Source organism: Nyctereutes procyonoides, unplaced genomic scaffold (genome assembly GCF_905146905.1).
Source record: "Nyctereutes procyonoides isolate TBG_1078 unplaced genomic scaffold, NYPRO_anot_genome, whole genome shotgun sequence".
Lineage (NCBI taxonomy): Eukaryota > Metazoa > Chordata > Mammalia > Carnivora > Canidae > Nyctereutes > Nyctereutes procyonoides.
Window position 1 is genome coordinate 27,648,589 of NW_026575042.1, and position 12,073 is coordinate 27,660,661.

The window sequence follows — 12,073 nt, forward strand, 5'->3', positions numbered from 1 at the left end:
TCAATATGTTCTTTGATGATTCTCAAATTTATACTCTGAACTCCAGACTCAAGTATTTAACTGCTTATTTAACTTTGCCTTTTGGATGCCTGACAAACATCGCAAGCTTAGAATGTGGAAAATGGAATTCTTGATGCTTTTCTCCCCAACCCACTCCTCCCTGGGTCTTTCTCTTTTCAGTTAATGGGACCACCATGAACCCAGGTGCTCAAGCTGGAAACTTAGAAGTCATGCTTGATTTCTTTCTCTCTCATCTCTGTATCTGGTGGCTCAGCAATCCTGCGGGCTTCCTTTCCTCAGTACATGTGCCAAATTCACCTACTTCTCTCAGTTGTCTACTTGTCCATTTCTCATCTTGATGCTTGCCATAGCCTGCTTCTGGTCTCCCTGCTTTCACTTCTCTCTTCCCTCTAATCCATTCCCAGAGCAGAACTTTTAAAAATGGAGGTCAGATAATGTGGCTCACTGGTTCAAAACCATCTGGTGGTTTCCTATCACTCAGAATAAAATTCCAATCCTTCGATGAGACTTATAAGGCATCCATCCCTTAGGCTGGGGGTTGGCAACCTTTTCTATAAAGGTCTAGATAGTAAATATATTAGGCTTTGTGAGCCATATGATCTGTGTGACAACCACTCAGCTCTGCTACAAGATAGCCATATACAATATGGTAAACAGATAAATGTGACTGTGTTCCAATAAAACTTTATTTACAAAATCAAGCAATGGGCTGGATTTGGCATGTGGGTCAGTTTGCTGACCCTGATCTAGTCCCTTTCTACCTTTCCAACTCTATTGCACACCACTCTGCCCTTGATGGTGGCCTAGTCATACTAGCTGGGAAAGATCGTCCCCTCCCCCTCGCCCCTCCGCCCCCTGGGTAACTGCCATCAATTCCTTTTGTCCCTATATGCTAATGTCAGACCCCTTGACTATGCTCCCCTTGACCACTTTAGCCAATAGAATATAGTAAAATTGATTTTCTAGGACTTCTGAGATGAGAGGCCTAAGAAGATTGGCAACTTCTGCTTCCTTTCTTGGAATCCAGCCACCATCCTGTGAGAAAACAAAGGCCATACAGAGAAGCCATGTGGAGGAGAAGTTCTGGCCATAGTCGCAGATGAGCCCCTGGCCTATGGCCTCAACTATCTACTGGGGAGTTAGCCATCTTGGCTCCTCCAGCCTCAGTCAAGCAGTCAGCTGAATTACGTGGACCAGAGAACTGCCTGGCTGAGTCCAGTCATTTCATAGAAGTATGAGAAAGAAAATGGTTATTACCTTAAGCTATTGAGTTTTGGCACTTGGTTTTATAGCCATAGATAACTGAAACCCTGACCTTCTTTCTGTTTCTCAAACCCGCTTAGGTCATTTCTCCATCAGTACCAACCCACATTATCTGCCAGGATCTTCACCTGGCTGGTCCTTCTCATCATTCAGTTTGGGCCACAGAACCTCAGTAGTATGTTTGTTTGGTGTTTTGGAAAGCTACCCTTTCTTTATGTTAGGCCATGTGGCTGATCACCACTACCCCCTCATCCTACCCTCATCTGGACTCTGGGATCAACTTGTAATGAAGGCCAAGCCAATCAGTAATCTTATTCCTCTTCACCCCTGACACACCCAACCTTATTTACTGACTAAAGGATGGACATGTGACCTAAGTCAGTTTATTTTTTATTTTTATTTTTTAAAAGATTTTATTTATTTATTCATGAGACAGAGAGAGGGAGAAGCAGGCTCCATGCAGGGAGCCTGATGTGGGTCTGGATCCCTAGTCTCCAGGATCTGGCCCCAGGCTGAAGGCGGCACTAAACCCCTAAACTACCGGGGTGGCTCCCTAAGTCAGTTTAGAGTGAGTCCCAGGAATTATTGGTGAGGAGAGACTCTTGGGGTTGGGGTTGTTAAGCTGATTGGGGTTGTTAAGCTGATTGGGTTGTTAAGCTGATTTAATGCACACCTGGAGCTGCTGGTGCCATAAAGCTGTCCACCACAAGGCTGTCCTCCACAAGGGCAGGTCTGTCTGGGAACAGAGCCAACCCAAAGGAGGGCAAGGTGGAGGGATGCAGAGATAGACCTCAGATCCAGCCATACTTAAAGCTAGAATTTCCTTGGACTTTTAAGCTACAATAAACTGACACATCTCCCACTCCACTATCACCTCTCTCTTCTTCTGTTCAAGCCTGTTTGAGTTGTATTTCTGTCACTTGCTCTTAAAATACCATCAATTGCTTGACTCGCCTTCCACCATTTCTACCAAGGGCTAGATGGAAATTTCTATTCTTGTAGGTCAAAAATAACTGAATATCAGTAATTTTGTATGGGCTAACTTATTTGAACACCTCCAGAGACAAGGAATTCACTAACTTTTGTATCAGCTCAATTAAAAATTGGACAGACTTAACAAAGAGAAAGTTCTTAAAAAAAAAGATTTATTTGTTTTAATGAGAAAGAGAGTGAGTAGGGGGAGGGTTAGAGGGAGAGGGAGAGAAAGTCCTCAAGTTCTCTATTCGAGCACAGAACCCGGTATGGGACTTGATCCCAGGACTCTGAGATCATGACCTGAGCTGAAATCAAGTTGGTCACTTAACGGACTGAGCCACTCAGGGACCCCCAGAAAATCATTTTTCTAAGACTCAAATTCATATTCCTGTCCCTTTCATAGTCCTGGGTGCTCTCCTCCGAACATATTTTATGTCTGGTGTTGTACTTGATTGAAAAACTCCAGGACAACCTCCCTTAGGTAGAGAAAAATGGGATTATTATCTCTTCATTCTAGACATAATACTTTTGGTAACGCAGCCTAAAACATCTAAATCTTATAAAAAATGTGCTGTCTGAAGCCAAGTCTTCTCTGTCTTGTTCAAGTTTATTTCAAACAAAGTTCAGGCCCTTATATTTAGCCCCAGTGAATTTTTCTATGTCTTGTTTGACTCACTGTCCCTTCTTTTATAAACGTCAAGCTTTTGCCCTTGCCTTTTGGGTCAAAGCCTTTGTCAATTATTTTCTCTGTGGTTGTCATAATACAACAACATAATGAAAACTTAGTGCCAAGATCAGAATTGTGCAATCCAAGGTGCCCCTTCCAGCATCATGTTTCCTGGAAGTTTAAGAAGCATGCCTTTGCTATATTCCTCTTGAGTCATTGCTATAGTTGTTGAAAAGGACAGAGCCAAGAAGCAAGCCCAAAAGGATGTGTATGGGTGGACTGTGACTCATTAGCCTTTATGTTGGGTTGTCTGGTCTGTCACTACTTCTCTGACGTGAGCTAGCAACCACCCATGTTTTTCAGCTTGTACGTAGGAACTTGCACAGTACCAGCTAAGGCTGTTGCTGAAATATATAAGAGGCTCCTCATGACTGGGTATTCATTATCCCATTCTTGAAGTCAGGTAGAGCAGTGTGTTATTTAGGGTAGGCTATGCCACAGTAACAAATATACCCCAGGCTTAAATGGCATGTCATCTGTAGCTTAGGCAACAATAATTCAAGGTTCTCAGCTTGGTGGGAGCACTCTCCTCCGTACAGCCTCTCGGAGACGTAGGTTCTCTCCACCTCTGGGATCTGCTGTTCTTCAGCTGCACTGTCCTCTGTATTCAGCTTCCATGGGACGAGCCTGACAATGGCATATCCTGCTGCTCACTCAGTCCACAGAGCCATACCTAGCCAGTGGTAGGTAGGAAAATGCTGTGGAGCAAAGTGCTTTGAGAACGAGAGAAAGGAGTCGTTGAACAGCCAGTTGTCTCTGTGATAGGCAGCTAACATCACCATGACACAAAACTAATCCCTCAGCACATCCCTTGCTTTTAATACAGAGCTTCTGCCCCTTTCCATTGGGTTAAAGTCTTTGTCCACCATTATCTCTGATCGTCAGACATACGTCAACAACTTAATGCAGATACGATGCAAATAACCTAAAAATTGATGGCAGAGTGAAACCATCGGTCTTGCAAGATCGGCAAGATTTCAAGAATAAGAGAGCAGTTTTGGGGAACTTCCCTGGTCATTTGCAAAGCCATTGACAAATGAGGAAATGGCAGTGTTAGATCAGAGACAACTGAGGATGATGAGAACCAAAAGGATTCTTCGAGTGGGAATGATTCTAACGTTGAAGAGGTAGGAAACACCTGGGAAAAGTAACAAACACCTCAGATATTTTTGTCAAATTATATTGTCTATGCTTGTGTTATAAAAATCATTTTTTTTAAAGTAGGCTCCACAGTGGACATGGAGACCAACACGGGGCTTGAAGTCACAACCCTGAGATTAAGACCTAAGCTGAGATCAAGAGTTGGACACTTAACCATCTGAGCCACTCAGGTGGCCCTGGGTTGTGAAAATCTAAGAGAATTTCACATGTTCTTCAATTTTATCAGAAAAATATACCACCAAAAATCCTCAATAGTTTACTGATGGTTTTTGTGGTGGTGGTTGTTGCTCTTCTAAGAAGGAGTTGCTGGCAGTACTCTTACCTGGGCCCTCCTGTAAGGCCCAACCTCTAAATGTTGGCGTGCCTGGATCCTCCTCCTGGGCCTCTTGCCTCCAGTGTTCCCCCATTTCCTAAGGGACCCATTTAGTGCCTGGGCTTTAAATACCATCTGCCCATAGTTGGCTGACTTTGAGATACGTATCCTCCTGTCCACTGGTATCTCTACTTGAGTGTTTAGTAGCCTCTCAGACCTAGGTATTTAGAAACACACCTTTGACTTCAAACCTGCTTCTCAAGTGTTCCCTGCCTTGCTCAGTAAATGGCAGTGTCCTTTAGCCCCTTCTCAAGGCAAAATCTTGAGAGTCATTCTTGATGCCTCTGAGTTGCCCACTGTCACTTCTGATGCAGTAGCGAGTGCTGTTGGGCCTACTTTCCCAGTACGTCCTGAATGGACCTCATGCTACCCCCTATCACCACCTAGCCCAGTGGCCACCTCTCTCACCAGGGCCCCCCGGTGACAGCCTCATACCTGGTATTCCTGCCCCGAGCCTTGTCTTCATGGCCATCTCATTCCACGTGGCAGCCACAGTCAGCCTTTAAGCATACACGTTGGATCGTGTCATCTCACAACGGAAATCCCTCCAATGGCATCTGATCACATTTATATAAAATCCAAACTCCTTCCTGTGGCCTCCCAGGCCCCACATCATCTGATTTGTGCCCACGTCTGGCACCTCATTTCAACACCCCCTCCTTTCTCCCTCTCTGGCCACCTCGTGAGCTATCCTGTGGACTCCCTCCTCAGGGTCTGCCCTGTCTGGATGCTCTTTCCTCCATAATGAGGCTGTCTGACTCCTTGTCATCAAATCTCAGCTAGAATGTCACGTCCTTTGAAGCTTTCACCACCCCGCATCGAAGGCAGCCCCACTCTCCAGCCTTCTTTCTTTGGTTATCTGACTTTTTTCCTTGCAGCTCTGTCATTATCACTAACTGCCACTATTTTGCTTATTTGTGTACTTAAAACATGTTCTCTGTCTTGCTTTAGTCTATAAACCTCAATGAGGGCAGGGATTTTGTCTAGTTGGTCTACTGCTTTATCTTCATTGCCAGAGGGTGTCACATAATAGATGTTCAGTAAATATTCATAAACTAGTTTTTTTAAATGGAAGGGAAAAAACACCCTTAATTTCATAATTTTAAGTTTCATTTTGCAGGGTTAAGTCCCAGTAAAAACCTTTTTCATTATTTAATACGAAGTTTTGGTTTCCCTTCTAAGTGGATTCATTCAAGTGGCCTTTTCCTGTATCCATTATCTTTGAACAATGAAGATCTCCTGTCTTGCGTGTTTCCTTTCCCTGCATAGACAAATAAACTCATGGAATAAGTAAATGAGGGCACGGCTGACATGATTTGTTCTTGGTTAACCCAAGCTGGGTCACAGTGATCCATCACTTTTCTTCCAGGGACACACAAATGCCCTCTCCCCTTTAAAATCCATTCTAGAATCATGTCTGCAATCTGCTATGCCCACTGGTTCACAGGGTATGAAACCCTCTTTCTTCTTTTTAACAGAACACACTTTTTCTGTCTCCAAGATTCCAGCACCATTTTCAATGTCTGCAGGTCCCCTATGATCACAGATAAACATTGAGAGTCTCTTTCCTGGGTTCTGTAAGTACTCTGGCCTGTAATTCATCTGGGCCAAAAGGCTTGAGTGTAATTCGATTCAGGACACAAATAAAGGTCCTCATTAGAGGGGAGTGGCCACAGTGCAAGACAATTTGGCAACACACTGATGTCACTGAATCATGGAATGGAACAGATGCCTTGTTAATGTGGAAGCCCTGATATCTCTCCAAGAACTGGCTTCTATAACTCCTTGAGTTCTGACAACCACTCATGTGGGCCCAAAAGTAGGGCTGAAGGGTTTGGAAGTCTCCTTTAAAATTCTCCTCCATCTCGCCATGTGCCATAATCCTTTGGGGTATGTGGGGAGAGGAGAGAGAGTGGGAGAAAGGCAGAGGGAACCAGCTTCCCACTAGGGTGCTGAGGAGAGGTGGGGTTTCCCCTGTGTGCAGCCTGCTGCTGGAAGCGAGTCTGCCTATAGGACTCTGAGGTTGACTTGAGAGTGCCATGACCTTTTTAAAAGGCCACCCACTCCTCATGTCTCCTCTGGACTTTCACCAAGCAGGGAAGTCTGAAGTCTCACATTGCATTGCTCGAGTTTTAAGTGCGGGCTCAAATTTATAAAGCTGTGTCAGCCAGACCACACGTGCCCTAGGGTCTGATCCAAACAGTAGCTCCCAGTTTGCAATCTCCGGCCTAAGGCACGGTGTAAAGATTACAGGGGGGCCAAGAGAAGATGCTGATGATCAGTTTCTTCAATCATGGCTACCAGAATGTGGGGGGAATGCAGATTCATTTCATCCTAGTTTAGAAGAGCAGTTCTCTATTCTATAGGAGTTAAGGAGCACAGCATTAAAAAAAAAATTGGTGGGGCATCTTGGGTGGCTGAGTCAGTTGAGTGTTTGACTCTTGATTTTGGCTGAGTTCATGATCTCTGAGTCATGTTTCATGCATGTGTCAGGCTCTGAGCTCAGTGTGGAGTGAGACTTGAGATTCTCTCTCTCCTCTCCTGTTCCAACTCCCACTTGCACACATACACTCTCTCTCAAATAAATAAATAGTCTTTTAAAAAATTGGTGTTGTAGGGAATCCTCATTCAAAGGCACTGAAGTTTGACAGACCCTTAATTTCACAACGAGGAACTCATGGTTGCATAATTTTGGGGCACAATTTTTGTGGGGGCTGTGTCCCCCCAAATAGGAAGACACTATGACTTTGTTGTCTACATGTTTGGAGCCCTCAAATTGGAACCTGGATAGTGTATGCATGAGCTAAGTGCTCAAAAAAATGTATTTGAATTAATGTTGACCACTTTGGCTTGCAGATTTCACTTTAAAAACATTAAACAACAACAACAACAACAACAAAAATCTCTTGTGTAAATATCTGATTCCCTTAGGCTTGAGTCATGGGGTAGAGGAGGAGAAATACAACCTACATTATCTTCAAGGATCATGAGCTATAATACATTTGCTAAGTCAGGGAGGTATGTTGAGGCAACAAGAAAGACCTTCCAGGGAGTTCTATTCAATCCTTGGATAACCTAGATCCCAACTGCCAAATACAACACAGCTGAGCTTTCAGGGTTTTCCCTTTCAAATCAGTATGTTCTAAAAAACGAATCTATTTTCTTCCCAACCAAAACTTCTATAGCATAGGTCCTAATTAATGGTGTCATCCAATCACTCAAACTAGAAACTCTGGAATCATCTTCAACTCTTCTCTCTCCAGATATTATTAGCTACCAACTTCCACACAGCCTCAGATTCAGTCCCTCTTTAGATCCCTTGACTCAGGGCTTCATCACCCCTCCCTGGTATTTTAATGATCTCTCCCTCACTGCCTCGTGCCGTGCCTGCACTTCCTATTTAATCCAGTTTCGATTCCATGGGCCATCATTCGAGTTGTTATGCCTGCAGTTGCCCTCAACCCCCTTATGCTTCTCCCCCGCCATTGTAAGACCTTGGTTAAATAATCCCAACCCTGGTTAAAGCTGGCATTGTCATTAGTCTCTGCCTGTGTCCACAAGTGGAGCTTGAGTGGGCAAAAGCACTCAGCTTTGCTGACTGGTCATATGGAGAATCCCAAACCCCGGGTGGGTCCTCAGTGCAGCTTGGAAATTACAATACCGTATTCCCCGTCAGCTGACTTTCCAGCTCCCCTGGACAGGTTTCTGTGTCTCTCCTCCAGCATCCAGTGTTGTTCCAAGAACCCCCCACTCACTCTTATTCTCAGCTGCTGACTATGCCCACCATTCCATTGGCAAAGGGAAGCAACCAACAGGGGCGTCTCTCTTCTCCCACTGCTTAGACCACAGGCCTAACTCACCTCCTTGTGTCCCCTCTGCCCCCGGTCCCCAGCGACTGCAGTCCACTTCCCACACAGAGTGATTATATATCACTCACTCAGTAAAGTCCAAGTTTCTTACCCTGTCCCCTGTGGTCTACCCACCTGCAGGTCTCAGATGTCATGTCCCTGGCTCTCCAGCACTCTAGTGAGGCACAGTTTCACCCGGGGACCTCAGCACACGCAGCTTCAGTGGCTGGAGCGCTCTCCCCGTGAAGGCACACAGGGGTCACTTTCTCATTTCTCTCCAGTCTTGGCTCAAAGTGCCCTTCTCAGAGAGGCCTTCCCTGTAACCACACAGGCACCTCCACCTTGTCACCCTCAGTTCATTCCTTGCTTCATTTCCTATGCATTTGTGTCCCAGTAAAGAATACAGAGAGTAGTACTGTGATTTATTTTCCTTATTTTAACTTCAGAACACTATTGGGATTGACGCTGTAACTGGCCCAGGTCTCCTAAAAATACAACAAAAAAAGCCTGAACCACTGTTCTAGGGCAGTTTCCCTATGTCCATGATGTCCTTTGGAACCATTCTCTTGCTCTTTGATCTAAGCTGAAATGGAAGTGTATCTGGGAAGTTGTTGTTTAGCACGGTGAGGGCGGGGTTCCAGCAACCGAGAAGCATAGGAGAGTCCGGACTGACCTCACTTTTCTTGTTTGCAACCTCTGTGTCTCAATTTATTCACAGCTAGAATAAACCTGCGCCGGTACAGGCTCCGTTCTGCGCCACTGGGGAAACTGGTGGGAAAGCAAAAGCAACTTGGTGTTTTGCAAAACCTTTCAGGACATCTCTGAGAATTGTTGGCTCTCCCTTGATTTTAGAGCAATGACCAGGTGTGACTGTTTCAGAACCAAACCGAATGTGTATGCCTGTGTTACCTGCAGGAGACAGAACAAATCTCTTTTCACAGTGGACCTCGGTGCCAGCATGTGCAGGATGGTACCTTGCCCAAGGACTAATACCACCCCCTTCCCCTCCTCTGCTCTGCAATGTAGCTTCTGATGAAGCCATTAGGAGCAGGTTTCCCAAAGGTGGCTTTATTTTTTTTAAACTTATAAAGATTATATTTATTCATGAAACACAGAGAGAGGGGCAGAGACATAGGGAGAGGGAGAAGCAGGCTCCCCCTGGGGAGCCCAATGTGGGACTTGATCTCAGGATCCCAGGATCGTGCCCTGAGCAGAGGGGCAGAGGCTCAACCACTGAGCCACCTAGGTGTTCCCCAAAGGTGGCTTTAAAGATGTAAAAGGTGTACACATTCTGCATTTTTGTAGTGGAGATATTAGCAGTGGCCAGGGGCAACGTCCTTGCCTGCTTTGCTAAGGTCAACTGAATTTGTGCTCCCTTGACATCACAGTGGCCCTGATAGTTCATCAAAGCACACACCTGCCATTCCTTCCTTGGGCCCATGCTGTTGAGCGCGCCAGGCAAGCTCTGGCTCCCTATTCTTTCAGGAAGGCAGGAAAATCTCGCCGTTCATAAATGTTTGGACAGAGCCTGCCCATGACACAGGGGTTACACCTGCTGCCGCCTGGAGAAGGCTGGACCTACCCAGCCCGACATCCCTGACGACCAATGCATTTTCCACGCTTCTTGGCTATTCAGGTAGGACCACCCCACGACCAGGAGGGCACGGGCGTTTGGATATGGCTTGACTGAGGAATCCAGGCACGAAGCTGCGCCCAGCTCCCCTCTTGGTGCTTCTGTGGCGCGTGAGCACGTGTTTCAGTTCCCCGTTCTGGGGGAGACTCTTCCAAGTAGGCTCCAGTTCCCGAGGTTCAGCCAAGGGGAGAACCGTGCTGTGGAGGCACAACGGGACTTGAGTGAGTCTTGAAGCTGGTGCAGGGTCACCGAACCCAGGCTTCCCAAGGGGACTTCGGACCGTGGAAAATACCCCAAACTTTCCTCCGTGCAGTCGATTTGCTCCGGCCGAGCAGGGAGGGAGAGAGGCGCCCCCAAAGCAGGCGGCCAGTGCGGGCAGCCCGGGCCATAGCTCCCCGCGCGCCGGAGGGGTGCAGGGGCCGCGGGATTTGTGACGGAGCCCGGGGCGGCCCGGGGGCGGCCCGGGGGCGGCCGGGGCGAGGGCGGGGCGGGGCGGGGCGGGGCGGGGCGGGCGCTGCGCTGCGGGCCGCGGCAGGAAGGGGGCGGCCGCGCGCTCTCGCTCGGCTCCGCCTGGGCCCGCGGGCTCCGCGTCGGCTGCGGCGCTCCGGACCGCGCGGGGCTGGGGCGAGGCGGCTCCGGCCGAGGCTGCGGCTGCCCCCCCCCGCCCCCGGCGCTCCGGAGTCCTCCGCGCGGTTCGCCTCCCCGCTGCCCGCATGGACGCGGCGCTGAAGCGGAGCCGCTCCGAGGAGCCGGCGGACCTCCCGCCGCCGTCGGCCCGGGACCTGGAGGAGGAGGAGGAGGAGGAGGAGGAGGAGGAGGAGGAGGGGATGGAGCCGGCGCTGGAGGAGGAGGAAGAGGTGGACCCCCGCATCCAGGTGGGGCGCGCGGGGGGCGCCGCGCACACTCAGACCCCGCCTGCGCTCCGGGCCCGGGGACCCCGTTTTGCGGGGCTTGGGGGAGGCTGCGGCGCCCGCGTGGATGCGGCCGGACTGTGCCGCGGGGGCTCCCGCAGACCCGCAGGACCGGGGTCGCGGCGGCCGGCCCAGCGCCTCGGGCGGATGTGCAACAAAGGGAAAAGGGGGCGGGGGCGGGGGCGGGTGTCGGGGTCCCCCCCGCCGGGCTGGCGGCGCGGCGGGCATCGCGGAGGGGCCGGGGGCGGCGGCGAGGGCGGGGGCGGCGGGCGTTGTCCCCCGCAGCGGGGCCGCCCGGTTCCCCCGGCCGCGAGCCCTCACCTGGCGGCGCCCGAGCCGTCCCCCCTCCGCCGGCTCATTGTGGCCGCGGGCTCGGGCCTCCGCTTGGCCTCCGGGGCTGAGAGCCCGGCTCGTGGTCGTTAGGAGGTCGGGGTGTGAGCAGAAGCCGGGGACCAGGGATGCGCAGGGCTCCCGCGGGGAGGAGGCGGGGGGGGGGGCTGGCTTTCTGTGCCTCCATTTCTGAGGGAGAGGATTAAAAAACAATTTCTGAGCCAAGATGTAGGAGTGACAGCTTCACCTCCTCACCCTCCAGGCGAAAAGCACAGCACATCCCTTTCCAAGACCCGTTTTTCTACCCTTTCCATAAATCATTCAGTATAAACATATATATACACTAAATGCAATTTTGTATTGCTAGTATACACGTATATACTAAATGCAATATATATATATATTGTACACATATTGATATATTGCAATATGTATATATATTCAATATATATCAATATGTATATATTGCAATATATATATATATATATATAGCAATGTATATATTGCTTTTAATCGTGCTCTGCGATTTCTGGAGCCCTAATGGGTTTTTCAGCGCGCGGATCAATTAAAAGCCCATTTAACTCAGCTGTTGCCATTTAAATGAATTGTTTTGGCAGATTAGCAAGATAAAGATCAGGTGGGGGAAAAAAAATCTCTGCATGAGGAATTCTACTAATTAAAACCACTAGTTTAGGCTACTGAATCTTGTTTTCCCGGTAGGGGATTCTGTTTGGGAGATCCTTTGTTTGCAGAGTAAAAGGAGTTAACTTCTTCTCTGGGTACTTTTTTTTTTTTTTTTTTTTTTTTTTACAAAAATGTCAGTTTATAAAT

The 12,073-nt window shown here is 48.4% G+C and overlaps 1 protein-coding gene across 1 annotated transcript in view; it reads left to right on the plus strand.

Annotated features, from left to right (window-relative positions):
* The first annotated feature begins 10,559 nt into the window (after nt 1-10,559).
* SH3BP5 (SH3 domain binding protein 5) overlaps nt 10,560-12,073 on the plus strand; it is a 77,516-nt gene continuing 76,002 nt past the window's right edge. The window contains exon 1 of the mRNA XM_055321099.1: nt 10,560-10,876. Coding sequence (XP_055177074.1) covers nt 10,715-10,876 — 162 coding nt within the window. The 5' untranslated portion in view covers nt 10,560-10,714. The remainder of the gene's footprint in view (nt 10,877-12,073) is intronic.